This window comes from Hyaena hyaena, unplaced genomic scaffold, assembly GCF_003009895.1.
Source record: "Hyaena hyaena isolate Hyena2069 unplaced genomic scaffold, ASM300989v1 scaffold_118, whole genome shotgun sequence".
Taxonomy (NCBI): domain Eukaryota; kingdom Metazoa; phylum Chordata; class Mammalia; order Carnivora; family Hyaenidae; genus Hyaena; species Hyaena hyaena.
The window spans coordinates 3,337,987-3,354,718 of record NW_024080751.1 but is presented as its reverse complement, the minus strand read 5'-3'; the positions used below and the strand labels follow the sequence as shown (position 1 = coordinate 3,354,718).

The 16,732-nt window shown below is 38.2% G+C and overlaps 1 protein-coding gene across 9 annotated transcripts in view; it reads right to left on the bottom strand.

Moving 5' to 3' along the window:
* The window catches only part of SYCP2 (synaptonemal complex protein 2), a 79,610-nt gene that overhangs the window by 32,857 nt on the left and 30,021 nt on the right, over positions 1-16,732 (bottom strand). For 8 of the 9 annotated variants that reach the window (XM_039236980.1, XM_039236983.1, XM_039236982.1 and 5 more), the window contains 6 exons: positions 16,637-16,697; positions 5,801-5,949; positions 4,549-4,623; positions 3,968-4,114; positions 1,354-1,453; positions 18-175 (listed from right to left, as the gene is read on the bottom strand). In XM_039236980.1, the coding sequence (XP_039092911.1) occupies positions 18-175; positions 1,354-1,453; positions 3,968-4,114; positions 4,549-4,623; positions 5,801-5,949; positions 16,637-16,697 (690 nt within the window). The remainder of the gene's footprint in view (positions 1-17; positions 176-1,353; positions 1,454-3,967; positions 4,115-4,548; positions 4,624-5,800; positions 5,950-16,636; positions 16,698-16,732) is intronic. The other variant, XM_039236985.1, reaches the window with a different exon arrangement.

The window sequence follows — 16,732 nt, the reverse complement described above, 5'->3', positions numbered from 1 at the left end:
GTTCAAAGTAAAATTACTTTGTCTGTATTGTCTCCACTCTTTCTTCCTTCAGACGGTCTGGAGGGATGGGATTTAGCATTGTCCACCCTACTTTTGGATGTTTTAGGAATATCAGGTTTTTCTGCAGAACTCATCACGTGCAGCGGTGGTTTAATTCTTCCTCTTCGTGGTGTTGCTAAAAAGAAAGACAAAGGACTGCTATATTTGTAGGGTCTTAAACATCACATATTGCAGGGTGCCTGCGTGGCACAGTCAGTTAAACATCTGACTCTTGGTCTCAGCTCAGCTCATGATCTCACAGTTCGTGAGTTTGAACCCCATATCGGGCTCTATACTGATAGTGCAGAGCCTGCTTGGGATTCTTTCTCTCCTTCTCTCTGCCCCTACCCTGCTTGTGCTCTCTCTCAAAATAAATTTTAAAAATTATATGTTGCTATTACTGAGGCACTTTCTAGATGAGGAATGCAAAAAAGGGTGGTGCTAGGATGGGTCCCCGATTTCTGGTTTCGATGAATAAGTGGATATCGATGCCATTTAGCAAGGTAAAAAATGGACGAAAAACTAGCAGGAGGATAGAAAGATCAATTTATTTGGCACCTGTTAAATTTGAGGAGTTGTTGGACATCAGACAATTGCCCACTAGGCAACTGGATTTTGGGAATGGAAAGTCATTATTAAATTGTCATAAAGACTAATAAATAAGACTATTTTATAGCAGCTACTACATAACATTATTTTTTAAATTTTTATTTAGCTCTTAGCATGTACCAGGCACTAAGTGTTTCACAGTGTTCCTCATTGAATGAATAATTTTTATCTTGTCTTCTAAACAACTTGATGGGGTAGACACTTCAGTTCCACTTTCTAAAAAGACAACTGGTTCTAAGTTTAGCAGGAGGACAGGCTGTACAAAGCACACACGTGCGAGCGGGAAACAAGCCCACGCGGCCTGACGGACACAGGGGTTTTAGCTGCTGTGCTACGGCTGGTGCCCCTTACGTTACAGGAAGTTATGAACGCCGGGTATTAATATTTTGAATAATGTTTATATGTTAATATCCATTATACCTTTCTTAGGAATTTGAAATCTCTTGACAATTATGTGTAAATTAAATCCCCAGAATATCTCTGAATTAAAAATGCCTGCTTTGAAGATATAATGTCTGTAGCTCAAGAGTTCGGGCCCCATATCAGGCTTGCTGCTGTCAGTCACCCCGTCAGTGCAAAGCCCACTTCAGTTCCCCTCTCTGCCCCTCCCCTGCTTGCGCTCTTTCAAAAATAAAATAAACATTAAAAAAATATACACATATACACTCATGTATGTTAGAAGTCTTTCAAGAGTATAAAACTTACATGTGTTGATTAAAAGTACTGGACTTCTTACAGTGTATCTATCTGTCCCAGGAACAATCATTGATGCTTCAGACATTTTTCTTTTGCTAGGAGTAGTTCTCTGAAACCATGAGAAGCAGCCACAGTAAACACACGTTCTCTTTGGAATGAAATATCCTATAATTTTATTCATAACATTCACCTTGACTACACCCAAAAGACATATGGTATTTTATAAATGACATCATATCAAGAAATTTCTGTTTTAGGCTGACTTGAAAGGTTCTATCCTAAATATCTGGTATTGAACAGGTAGCCAAAACAAGGAATGTTGTTTTAAACGGTATTTATAGAGGGACACGTGGGGGCCTCAGTTAGTTAAGCATCTGACTCTTGGTTTCTGCTCAGGTCAGGATCTCATGGTTTGTGAGTTTGAGCCCCGCATCAGGCTCCATCCAGGCTGACAGCACGAAGCCTACTTGGGATTCTTTTCCTCTCTATGCCCCTTCCCTGCTCGCATGCTCTCTCTCAAATAATTTTTTTTAAAGTATTTATAGAGTATACAGACATATGTAATACAACCCCTTTATATGCCAGCTAATAATATTTTACTGTAAGCTTGTGTACTTTACAACCAATGGCCTGGTTTCTTATTCTGTTTCCGTGCATGATGTCTGGATACATGTGCGTGAATGCTTTCATAATGTGTAGCATTCTTCAAAACTTTCACACATTTTTAAAAATCGTATTAATAATCTGCGAAGACCACACTAACTTTGGGGTAAAAGCAGCTACAGGAACTCAGAGACTCAGCGGCACAGGAGCCAGTGGCTCCAATAAAGACGCGCATTTTCTAACTTCATTCTAGGATAACAGGGCAGAGGGAGGCAAGCAGACGCAAAGGCTGCAGGCACAGGAATTTCAGGCGGCGTCCTATAAAGGAGCAGAGGAGGAAAAACTGCAAAGACGCAGAGAACAGCAGTGTGTGTGTTGTTTTTTAAAGGCACCTGCCCCTGAGCCTAAGAAAAAAACACTGCAGGAATTTTTATAGGTATGTAAATGAGGGGTGGAGGAAAGGTGGAGAGGAGAGGAAAAGGAGGAATTCAAAGGTTAACCAGAAAACAAACTACTAAACCAAGGGATTCTCATGCAAAAAAGGATAGTTCTTAGTGGCACAGCGAAAGGAAGCTGGGAAGTTACTTATTCATATAATGGCTTCACAGTTAACCCTGAAGGAAAACACAGTGGGTATTTAACAACAGTGCACTGTTTTTTTTTAGAGAGATCTTTTCCAGAGTTTATGACTTAATGAGTTTTAGGTGGGCGTCCTAAGAATTTTAAATAAGTACTCAAGGTACAACAGGGATACACAAGGTACAGCAAATGGCAAATAGCTTTTATAATTGAATCCTCTAAGGAAAACTGACATTTTTCATTTAATGAAGGACACAAGACTAACGGGAAAGGACAGAACACCACCGTGCCGGAGTGTACGGGGGAGCCTGTGAGAGTTCCAGTTGCCGAAAGGTGAGAAGTTAGTAAAAATTAAAACAGGAAAAGGTCCATGAAGAGAAATGAAAATTAGTCATCAAGACTTGCAAACATGGGGTGCCTGGGTGGCTCAGTCGGTTAAATTTTGGCTCAGGTCATGATCTCACGGTTTGTGGGTTCGAGCCCCGCATCGGGCTCTGTGCTGACAGCTCAGAGCCTGGAGCCTGTTTCGGATTCTGTGTCTCCTTCTCTCTCTGACCCTCCCCTGCTCATGCTTTCTCTCTCTCAGAAATAAATAAAAAACATTAAAAAAAAAGCTTGAAAATGTAAGGGCACTTTAAATGGGGAAAAGTAAAAAAAAGGACACACAGCATGAACGAATGTAGAGGCAAGGATTAGTGTGATATAAAGAAAGAGGCATTAAAGCAACTAACCAAACTTGTAAAGTAGTATTTAGATACTAGAGTAAAATGAGATTGTAGAAGGTGCCAAGTTTAGATGCGGGAAGGTAAACACAGAGATCACAAAGCTTTCTGAGCAGAGGAATGCTACCAGGACATGTCAAGAGTTTACACCCGGCACGCGAAGGAACGTAGGGAGAGAAAGTATCTCTAACGCAGTGACAGAAGTAGGAAGAGAGTTAAATGCTAGCAGAAATCGAAGGAGGACTGGACGATAAGAAAGGCAGGGCTGTCAGCCATGCCAAGGGTCGCAGGGAGGGAAGAAGGCCCAGCACTGGTTCTGTGGAATGTGGCCCAGAGGGGAGTCTCCAGGGAGCAGGAGGAGCAGCAAGAATTCTGTCCTCATGCGAAGAAAGAGGACACTGCATCACACATCTGTATTCTGCATAAAGGCCAAAAGCAAATACAAAACAGAGGGATGAATGTAAAAAGTGGTGGTTACTTTCTTACACGTCTCTATTTGGAAGTGACAAGTGTATCGCATACTCGGTCCTACCCCTCCACATAAACACAACTGCTGAAGCACTAGCTTTTGTTTGCATGTGTGAAAGGCAGGGGAAAATACTTGACATGTTACTGATGAAGACCATTAAGGCAAAACTCTAGATGCCTTTTCTCTAATTATATGTAGCAATGATTTGATCTATGCCATTTTATAAACAGCTATTTGACACTGTATTTACCTCAAGCTGACTATCCCTTCTGTCCCCTTGATTACTGTTTTTGACACCTTTTGGAGGTTTAGCAAATTCCTTTTGGGAGTTAGGTTTTTCTTTCAAACTAACGAGTTCCTCGTCCATGGGTGAGATTTGACTCTCTGGTACCAGAATCTGTTGTAGAAAATGAGGAAAAAGTGTTTCAGACTCTGCAAACCACATGAACTACTCAAAAACCACTGGATGTTCATCCCACACTTGTGTCAATTCCTTGTCTTCCATGTTTGGACTCAGTCCTACAAATCGACCCAATAAAAAAACATCCACGTTTTCAAATGTCAACAGACCTGAAACAGACTTTGTCATTAGAGGCAGGACATATTCTTCTAATTTCTAAAGTCACCAAAATGGTATTAATAACTATCTTCTGTCCTAAAACAAATTATCATTAACAACATATTTTAAAAATCCCATACATTGTATTGGGGGACTATCTATATTGAGACAGTATATTTTTTAGATATTCACCCTCCAACATCATATTGTGCTATCTATCACTTAGCGTTCAGCTTAGCCCGGTGATAAAAATCAGTAAGTCAGACACATACCTGTGATCCGCTTGCATCAAATAGTATATGCACAGATGTTTTGGCAACTGAAATCCCTTGTTTTCTGGTAAATTCCTAAAATTAAATTAATGCAAAGCGATGTCATTTTCTCTCAGTTCCTTTCCATTTTAATGCAATTACTTCCTGTTTCCTTTCCCAACTGTCAAGTCATCTCAGATCATTATTTTGCATATGTAAGTACCCTTCTCTGAACAACACAGCGACTCTTCACTAGTCAGTCTTCCGAGCCTGCCATTTTGGTGAGGATCCTTCAAAAACACAGTCTCTTTTTCTTCACCATAAATCTTTCTCACTGCTATAAAACTGAATGTGTTCCTGCCAAAATTCACATATTGAAACCTAATCTCCAGTGTGATGGTAGTGAGAGGTAGGGCCTTTGGGAGGTGAGTGCGTCATCAGAGCAGGGCCCTCATGAATGGGATCAGTGCCCTTATGAGACCCCAAAGAGCTCCTTCACCCCCTTCTTCCATGTGAGGATATAGTGAGAAGATAGCCACTGTGAACAGGAAGCGGTTATTTTCACCAGAAAATAGGTCTGCTGGCACCTGATCCTGGATTTCCAGCCTCCAGAACTACGAGAAGTCAATGTGTGTCATGTAAGCCACCCAATCTGCGGTGCCTCTGTTACCATGTTCCGCACACACTACAATATGCACCACCCAAGCTTGTCAACAGGGTATCTTTCCCAAACTTCACATGAATTGTCACCTTACTAACTCATGATGTCCTCTACAACTCTAGAAAGCACCTTATCTAAATTACATGCATCAACTTCCAAAGCCATTTCAAACCCTGTCTCCAAAGCCTTTTCTTCAACTCTCTTAATAAGCATTCTCTTCCCTCATCTTCTATACCCCATTTTTCCTATGCCACTTGTTTACTTCTTCTGAGGTACAGTCTGTAATCCTCACAATGTTTACTATCTTAAAAACAGGGTTTTGCCTCAATTCACTTTTTAAACACCCAGCAGGGATTTGTTAAATGTCTTGAGAACTGCAGCTTATTTTACGATCTGAGATTCTAACAGGTGCCTACAGGATCTGGCTAACACTCCGAGGGCGATTCCACAATACAGATTTAAAAACTAAAACCTACATGTCATTTTAAGAATTCTAGAAAAAAAAAATCAGTGAAACTTACAGCCCCAAGTAACTAAAAGTTTCCAGAATTATGAAAATATTTATTAAAATTTTTTATGAAAGTATGTATTAAAAAGAATTTAAACACTTACCTTGTATTTATTTGCACCAAAAATTTTTTGTGTCACACTAGCGATTTCCAATGATGCGTCAAAATACAAAAGCAATTCTTTCCCTTCTCTTTTACTAAGTCTTATTATATTTTTCAAAATTATGGTCAGTAGCTTCTTTGATTCTCTCACTGCACATAAACAAATCACAGTGATTAGTTTACATTCATTTTATGATGCCATTCTATAGGTATACTATAAATAAGAAAAATCATGTAGCACGTTGATTAAATTACAATGAATATTAACTTTTGGATTTAACAATATTTAATCAATTCTGGGGCTAACTATGTAAACAAATCAATTTATTTTTCAGAGTTTTCTGATCTATGAATTACAGGCTAAGACAATAACTAATGAGCTAAAGCCATAAATATGTTTTGGACACTCACAAGTTCTTAACAAATATTTCTGTTACGCATCTAAGAAAACTATTTGCTTAACTTAAAAGAGGCAAACAAAGAAAGTAACTTTAGTTCCATAAATAAGTATATTTTAGGCAAAAGCAGCTATTCAAACATGTCTATTAAATCCAGTTGTTACAAATAAGTTGACAGTAAACAACAGTCAAAAAACTTGAGTGTCAGGAACTAACAAAAAATATAGTCCAATTCCTCATGAACTCGCTGATCCAGTGAAAATACCGTTAGTGCCCGTTTGTAAGAAGGATTTACCTCCCTTCAGAATCACTTGGCATCCAATTAACGTGCCTGTCTTATGGACCAAAGGGCACCAGGGTCAGTGCTCCTGCTGACTGACCAGTCTTGGCACCTGCCCCCAGCGGACACTCTGGGGCAGGAGGAAAACACCCTGATGGAAACGGAGCACACCAGGTAGAAAACTTTGTCTCTACATCAGGAAAAGCTCTACTGGCTACTCCATGGCCTAACCTACAGGGTAACTGTCCCTACTGGCTATAAAATTCTGATTCCGATGCGGCTTACTCAAGCACAATATGGGTTGTTTTTGCAACTATATGGTCGTGAAAACTTCCACAGTAACATCCGTTCATGGGAGTAAGAATTTTTAGTTGCTTAAAGACAGTGGTGACCGTTTCTAACTCAAGGAGTGCCGGGGGTTTTATTGTGGAAAAAAGGTCATCTGTGTCACCAGGAACAGGTGTTCAGGCTTTAGAGATGAAAGTTTTGGTGACTTTGAAGACAATGTTTTGAATTCTGATGATGAATATTAGAAAATTTAGAATCCTGATGTATATTTTTGCTGATTAATGTATCACTCTGAGCTGATGCTTTTCTGCAGCTTGCGGTGCACTAGTAAATGAAATATTTACTGCACTGCTTACATAACCATGGTATTATAAATTAGTGTTGATGAATGCTTTGTACCTTTAGGTACAAAGTACCCTCCATATATACTGTAACTATCTATGTAAGAATTAATTGATATATTTTACTGTCAGCTTTGTTGAAATTTCTGGTATTTCCTTCGACTGTGTGGACTCCGTCATAGCTTGCTTTTAATTAGCAATATTGCTGAGATATCAGAAAAGTCATTTTATTGCTTGCTAAAAAATCCAAATATTTATAGATAAACATATTAGGACCTTATGTTATCTAGATATTCATATGAGATTCCAATACACTATATATACATGAATACAATAATATGCTTTCTGCTGCAAAGGCATTAAAAAAATTAAGACCATCTATGGAGACTAAATAAATTCTTATATAGTATATATAAAAGGGTCTAAGTGTGTGCACCCTATTGCGCTGCTGCTTCCTCATCTAGTCTGCAAGTGTTGAAATTCTTTTTCACTAGAAATACTACTTGATCTCCAAGTGCCACTCATTTTCTTTTCTTTTTTTTTTTTTTACTTCCATGAGTGCCATTCATATAAAAATTCAGGTCTTGCCTGCTCCATACAGGTTATGCTAGATTACCACATTATTACAAAGGATATTAAAGGATACAGACGAACAGCCAGGTGGAGAGATAAATAGTGTGGGGTCTGGAAGGGTCTAGAGACAGGAGCTCCTATCCATGTGAAGTTTAGTACCACCCTCCTGGCATGATGATACATTCTTATTCACCAACCAGAAAGCTCCAAAGAAACACTTTTAATCCACATAGAAGAACATAATTTTTTATAAAAATGTCCTTGTAAAATTAGGATGAGTTTTATTTCAGAAAATCTTGAAACTCAACTTAAGTTATGGTATTAAAACAATGAAAATAACTTTTTTTGCCCAATTATGTGCAGCTGCATTTGGCAAGATGCAAAAGACAGAACTTCATTAGGAAGTGGCAGTAGCGATTAGCATGAAAATAGAAGGGAGAAGAAATTCAAAAGATGTTAAGAGACAGTAAAAAATGGACATGGAAAACGATCGGTTAACGGAGGGAAACAATCAAGGGCTTCTGCATGGGGGAGGTGCTGTAAGGTTATCCTACCACTTGTCAAAACAGGAAACAAAGGAGGAGTTTGGGGGGATATGAGTTTAATTTTTTTCACTTTTAAATTTATTGAAATTCAAGTTAGTTAACACACAGTGTAGTACTGGTTTCAGGAGTAGAACCCAGTGACTCATCACTTACCCAGAACACCCAATGGCCAACACAACAAACACCCACCCCAATGCCCATCGCCCATTTAGCCCATCCACTCGCCTACCTCCCCTTCAGCAACCCTCAGTTTGTTCTCTGTATTTAAGAGCCTCTTGTGCTTTGCCTCCCTCTCTGTTTTTATCTTATTTTTGCTTCCCTTTCCCTATGTTCATCTGTTGTATTTCTTAAATTCCACACGAGTGAGTGAAATTATGAATTCTGTCTTTCTCTGACTTATTTTGTTTAGCACAATACATTCTAGTTCCATCCATGCTGTTGCAAATGGTGAGATTTCATTCTTTTTTAAGCTGAGTAATATTCCGTTGTATGTATGTATGTGTGTGTGTGTATATATATATGTGTATATATATACAATATACACATCATCTTTATCTATACATCGGCTGATGGACATGTGGACTCTTTCCATAACTTGGCTACTGTTGACAGGGCTGCTATAAACACCGGGGTGCACGTGACCCTTCAAATCAGCATTTTTGTATCCTTTGGATAAATACCTAGTAGGTCTATTTTTAATTGAGTTTAGTTTTAGACGTAGGTTTAGATATTTTAGACATTTGCAAAATTATAAAGGTAGAATATAGTTTATTGCTCACATCTATATCTAGAGCTTAGTTGAGAAATTAGGAAAAAAGATTCAAAAATGAAAGTGTAATCGGGGCGCCTGGGTGGCTCAGTCGGTTGAGCGTCCGACTTCGGCTCAGGACATGATCTCATGGTTCGTGGGTTCGAGCCCCACATCGGGCTCTGTGCTGACAGCTCAGAGCCTGGAGCCTGTTTTAGATTCTGTGTCTCCCTCTCTCTCTGACCCTCCCCTGCTCACGCTGTCTCTGTCTCTCTCTCTCAGAAATAAATAAAACATTAAAAAAAATTAAAAAAAAAAGAAAAAGAAAGTGTACTGAACGCTGTCAAATGTAGGGGAAGGGTCAGTACAAGGACTGCAAGTGTGCATATTGATATTAATAATAAAGGTTATTATTTTCACATCTAAGTTTCAGTGGAGTGAGATAGAAAACAGAATGTAGTAAAAGCAGGACTGAAAAGCAGGAGAAAAAAGATTTAGTAAAAACTCTCAAAATTGGCTGTAAATGAAAAAAGACTAAGAGGGCTTGAGGAGGACAGAGGATCCAAGTTGGCTTTTTGTTTTAAAATATAGTAACATATGTGTCATAAAAGTATGGGCACCATGAAAATATCAGATGTGTCAGTCCACCATGTCCAACTCTTTTATTTTTTGAGACAGAGAGAGACAGAGCATGAGTGGAGGGGGGGAGGGCAGAGAGAGAGAGAGGGAGACACAGAATCCAAAACAGGCTCCAGGCTCTGAGCTGTCAGCACAGAGCCTGATGCGTGGCTCGAACCCATGAACTGTGAGATCATGACCTGAGCCAAAGTTGAACGCTTAACCGACTGAGCCACCCAGGCGCCCCCACTGTGTCCAATTCTTGATCCTGGCTCAGGTCATGATCTCACTGTTTGTTGGGTTGCGCCCCACATCAGACTCTGTACTGACAGCACACAGCCTGCTTGGGATTCTCTCTCTCTCTCTCTCTCTCTCTCCCTCCACTGCTTGCTTGCGTACATGCTGTCTCTCTCTCAAAATAAATAAATAAACAAACAAAATAAAAAACAAAACCTCTTTAAAAGCTAGTTGGCTGCATAAAGCAAAACATTATTACGCCGTACTGCAAGGTTTATGACACATGCAAAAGTAAAAGAACAACAAAAGACAGACAGACAAAAAACTTTTTTTTGACTGGCAGCATGGTACAAAAGCCAGGAAAGCAAAAACAGAAGTGTCCTGTTAGAGGTTCTCATGCTACACGTAAAAGGGTATAATATTATTTGAATATATACACTATTAAGCTAAAGATGTATAAAATAGACCCTAAATCAACCATTAAAGTGAGTGTAAAGCCAACAAAAGAGATATAATAAAATCACTGGAAAAAACCAATACAAAAGAAGAAAAAGAGAAAAACAAACATGGCAGAAGGAATGGCAGGTAGAAAAAACAAGAGCTAAATGGTAAATTAAAAGCATACTGATAATCACATCAAACACTGTAATTCAATGCCACAGAATGTCAAATTACATTAAAAAACAAGGCCTCTAGTACATGAAGCTTACGAGTAACCCACCTTAAATCAACAGACAAAAATGAGTTAAAAATAAAGGAAAAAAGATATGCCATGCCATAAGTAACCAACCGAAAGCTGGAGAGTTTATTATCCATGAACTATAATGTTTATAGTTATCTACTATAACATTAAAGTAGATACAGAGCAATGAACTGAACCACAGGAAGAACAGGGTCATTTCATAAAGATAAAGGGGTCAATTTAACAAGATTCTACTACACGTTTATATGACTAATCATAGAGAGTGAAAATACCTGAAGCAAAAAATGATAGAACTCAAAGAACAGGAAAAAATCGCAATTACGAGGGTGACCTCCATACCCCCTTTTTCAGTAACACAGGACAAGGAGATGACTAGTGAGGATATAGAAGACTTGAACAACACTATCAACCCATTCCCCGCCCAACAACAGAATGCCCGTCTCTTACAAGTGCACACAGGAGGTTTCCCATTGCAGACCATCTGCTGGGTTGTAAGGTAAGTGTCAGGATATTTAAAAGGATGTATGCTCTCTAATAACAATGAAATAATTATCTCTGAAATCTCAAATACATAGAATCTACATAAAAATTTCCTAAATCAAACTACGGACCAAAAAAGAAATCAAAAGAAAAATCTTAAAGAATCAGATAAATGAAAATGGAAATACAACATATGGTAATTTGCAGGATGCTGCTAAGGAAGTGCTTAGGGGAGAATTTAAAGCTGTAAATTATAAATGGCAGAGCACCTGGGTGGCTCGGTCGGTTGAGCATCTGACTCTTGATTTTGGTGCAGGGCATCTTCCCAGGGTTGTGAGATTGAGCCCGTTTTTAGCCCTGCATTCGGCCCCTGCATCAGGCTCTGTGCTAAGCATGGAGCTTGCTTGGGATTCTCTATCTCTCTCCCTCTTCCCCTCTCCCCTTCTCTCTAAAAATAAAAAAAGCATCTTTAAAAAATACAGTACAATAAAGCTGTAAATGGCTATCTTAGAAGAATAAACAGTCTCAGATCAATGTCCTCAGCTTCCACCCTGAGATACCAGAAACAGAAAGGCAATTTAAACTAAAGTAAGCATAACAAAAAGAAACAATAAACACAAGAGCAGAAGTCGACAAGATTGAAAATAGGAAAACAACACAGAGAAATCAATGAAACTAAGGGCTGGTTCAAGTGGTATTGACAATACCAATAAACTGATATTCTCCTTTCTTTCATCAGACTGATTAGGAAAAAAAAGATACAAGTTATGAACATCAGAAGTGACAGAGAGGCCATCATTACAGTCTACAGACAGTAGCAAGATAGTAAGGGACCACAATAAACTACTTTATACCAATAAATTTGACAACATGGATGAAATGGAGAGAGGACTTAAGAGGCACAAATTATCAGTTTACTCAGGAAGAAACAGGTAACATGAAAAACTCTTTATCTATTAAATGAACTGAATCTGTAGTTACGAGCCTTCACAACAAAGAAAGGTACAAGCCTAAACTACTTCATTGGCAAATACTAACAAGCAGTTAAGAGAGAGACTATCAATTTTACACATATTCTTGTAGAAAACTTGAGGCTATGGAGCACCTGGGTGGCTTCGTCGGTTAAGTGTCCAACTGTGGATTTTGGCTCAGGTCATGATCTTGCAGATCTTGAGATCAAGCCCCACATCAGACACTGTGCCAATAGCACGGAGCCTGCTTGGGATTCTCCCTCTCCTCTGCTTGCACTCACTCTCCAAATAAATAAATAAGCTTAAAACAAACAAACTAACCAACCCTGAAGACTATGGAAAACTTGGCAATTCGTTCTATGGGGCTAGTAACACTGTTTGCATTCTGTGATAGACATTACAAGAAAACTGCAGACCTAGCACACAGACCTAGCACAAATTCCTACCTAAATTCTATAAATCAATGCCAATGACAGATAAAAGGACAATACATATCCAAACCAAGTGGGGTTTATCCTAAGAATGCAAAGTTAGTCTAACATTGTAAAATCAATGTATTTCTATTAGGAAGCTAACAAGAGAAACCATGTATTATATCAATAGATTCAGGAAAAGCATTGCCCCAAACCAACATTCTTTAGGATCAAGGAAGGCTCTCAGCAGCAACTCAGGAATGAAAGAGAATTTCCTCTGTCTAATAGAGGGTACACATGAAAAAGTATCACCATAAAAAAGTCATGGTGAAAAAAATGTTTTCCCCTTAACATCAGAGACTAGGCAAAGACATAGGCTCTCATCATTCTACTCCATGTGGCCCTGAAGGTTGCAGGCAGTGTAATGCGGCAAGAAGGTAAGATCGACCACATGCAGTGCTGCCAAGAATGCGGAACAACTGGACCTCTTACACCCCGGGGATACAGATGTCAATGATAAAGCTGCTCTGGACAGGTTTGAAAGTTTCTGAAAAAGGTGAACATATACCTATGCTTTTGTTTACACTCCCTGGTATTTATCCAGGAGAGATAAAAGCATAAATACAATCACACATATGTGAAGATAATTATTCATGAGTATTTGTAGTAGCATTTTATAATAGCGGAAAACAGGAAACATTCCAAATACTCAACTGGTGAATGGATGAACAAATTGAAGTAAAACCATACAATGTAATACCATTCAGCAATAAAAAGGATTAAACTATTGATACATGTAATGTGGCTAAATAAAAAAAATACAAATGTATATACATCAAGAATACGTCATATATATGTGTATATATGTAATACATATTTTATGCAAAAGATGTATCATATATAATTTTACATGTATGTTTAGTATATTACATAAACAGTATATATAAATATGTCATATATACTAATACAAGTGTGTATATACATATGCATTACTGACAGAAAGTAGCCAGAAAAAATTGCTACAAGCTGTATGATTCTATTTATAGAGACTGCAGAAAATGCAAATTATCCATGGTACAGAAGGCATCAGTGACTTCCTGGGGACAGAGTAGGAGATGGGATGAACAGATCAAAAGGAGCATAGAGGCTCCTGGGTGGCTCAGTGGGTTGAGTGTCTAACTCTTGATTTCAGCTCAGGTCATGATCCCTCCGCCCCCTCCCCTGGCTCATGCTTTCTTTCTCTCTCTAAAAATGAAAAATTTAAAAAAAGGAGCATATAGAACATTTAGGGAGACTGGATATATTTACTAACTTGAACATCCTAATGATTTCATGTATGTTTACACGTGAATACTCACCAGCTTCCTTAACCTGATGGAAGTTTATCTACCAAAACCTTCAGCTAATGTCATGTTTAGTGGTCAAATACTAGATACTCTTCCCTAAGCAAAGATCATGAAGAAAGCAAAGCTGACCACTTTTCCCACATCTATTCAATATTGTACTAGAAGCTCTAGCTATTGCAGTAATGCAAAGGGAGGAATAAAGGAAGGGAGGGAGGGGAGAATAAAAGGAGAAGATAAGGAAAGGGAGGGAGGAGTGGAGGCAGAGAGGGATAAAGGAAGTAAGTTAGTTAAGGAAGGGCATAAGAATCAGAAAGGAAGAAGTAAAACCTTATCTCTATCTGCAGATAACCATGACTGACTACCTAGAACAGCCTCCGGGATCCACATTACAACCACTAGAACTAAACAGTGACTTTGGCAAGACTGTAGGATACAAGGTAATTATTTCAAAGTCAGTTATATTTTTATATACCAACAGAAAATATTTAGAAAATGAAGTTCAAGATTAATTCCATTTACAATCATATAAGGTAAGACTGAAGACTTGGGAATAAGTTCATCAAAGGATGTATAAGATTTCTACACTAAAAACTACAAAGCATTGTGGAGCAAAATTAATGACCTGAATAAATGTAAAGAAATACCACGCTTGTGGACTGAAATACTTACTATTGTTACAATGTGGTTTCTCCTCCTCTCAAAACTACAATCGCAAGCATACAATCTAGCAGGCTTTTTGTAGCAAGTGGTAAATCAATTCTAAAAGTTATATGGAAATACAAAGTGTCTAGAATTTCCTGAAAAACACCCACAATTTTAGAAGACTTATATCCTACCTGATTTCAAAACCAACTAAAAATCTAGAGTAATGAAAACAGCATGGTACCGGCATAAGGAACAGCAAACAGATCGGTGGGATGGTGTGTAGCTTCAAGAAATAAGATGTGAACTTCTATCAGTCATTTGACTTTCAAGAAGGGAATCAATGAAATCCAGTGGGGAAAGGAAAGAATTTTCATCAAATAGTCCTAGAAGTAACTGTATGTCCATAAATAAAAAAAAAAAATATGAACCTCAACTCCTATAGCCTACCATCATCAAATATTAATTTGTGATGGATCATAATCCTAAACATAAAACCTAAAATCATGAAGTTTTTACAGAAAAACAAAAGAACTTCTATATGATTTGGTAGTAGGCAAAAGTTACACAAAGCAGTAAGTATAAATGAAAAAAAGCAATAAAGTGGACTCCAAATTTAAATACTTCTGCTCATTAAAGACACCATTCACAAAATAAATAAGCAAGACACAGATGGGGAGAGATTACACACATATATCTATCAAAAGATTGGTATGCACAATATTTGTAAGAATCCAAAAACTTAATATAAAGACAGCCCACAAAAAAAGGACAAAATGTTTAAATGGAAACATCACAAAGGGATAAAAATAGAACTACTCTACAACCCAGCAATTGCACTACTAGGTATTTATCCAAAGGATAAACAAAAATGATGATTCAAAAGGGCAAATGCACCCCAATGTTTATAGCAGTGCTATTGACAACAGCCAAATTACAGAAAGAGCCCATATATCCATCGACTGCTGAACGGATAAAAATGATGTAGTGTTTGTGTGTGTGTGTGTGTGTGTGTATACATGGGCATGCATGCCCATAGTGGAATACTACTCAGCAATCAAAAAGATTGAAATCCTACCATTTGAGACAATGTGGATGGAAGTGGAGGGTATTATGCTAAGCGAAATAAGTCAGTCAGAGAAAGACAAATATCATATGATTTCACTCATATGGAATTTAAGAAACACAACAGATGAACATAGGGGAATGGAAGGAAATATAAGATAAAAACTGAGAGGGAAGCAAACCATAAAAGACTCTTAAATACAGAGAACAAACTGAGTGTTGCTGGAGAGTGTTGGGCTAAATGGGTCACGGTCATTAAAGAGGGCACTTTTGGGGATGAGTGCTGGGTGTTACATGTAAGTGATGAATCATTAATTTCTACTCCTGAAAACATTATTATACTGTTTACTAACTTGGATTTAAATTAAAAAAAAATAAAAATAAAAGTGGTCCTTTCTGGGATGGGCACTGGGTATTGTATGAAAACCAATTTGCAATAAATTATATTAAAAAATTAACCAATAAAAATGTTCAACATCTCTGGTCACTGGGAATATGCAAATAATGACTATCATGACTGAGGTGCCTCAGTTGAGCATCTGACTTCGGTTCATAAGGTCCAGCCCCATTTCGGGCTCTGTGCTGAGAGCTCAGAGCCAGAAGCCTGCTTTAGATTCTGTGTCTCCCTCTCTGTTACCCCTCCTCAGGTTGCTCTCCCTCCCCTGCTCTCCCTCTCCTGCTCTCTCCCTCTCTCTCTCCTGCTCTCTCAAGATTAAACAATCATTTAAAAGTTTAATTAAAGAAAAAGACTATCATGACATACCACTACATCCATGTTGAAATGACTAAAATACACTTTGGTATCTGACTTTGTAGTGGGGCCAGTCTTCCAAGTTGTCGGATTTTGTCCAGCAACGTTATACAACTCATTATAAAAAAGTGCAGGAACTAGATGTCTGGATCAAACTAATAGAACAAAAAGGCAAGAGCCTTGAACATACTGACAATAAAGTGACTGATCATGGGTTTAAGACTAGGTAACAAAAAAAGTTCAGAAAGGACTTAGGAAACAGGGGGTGGTGAAAGTGTGGGTTCAGGGAATTCTGATGATACCGAACTATCAAAGTTATGAATGAGCATACACAAAACTGTTGACCTAGCTTTCATGAGTCTTTTTTTTTCCCCAGAGAGCATACAACTGCCATGTGATAAGAATCCAGAAGGGAATTATAGAAAAAACGTTCAATACCTTCAATGCTGTATATTTGCACTTTTTCCTCAGGCACCGTCACTGCTTCCCACTGATGATCCTTAAATTTAAAAACAGGTTTGAATATAAACAAAT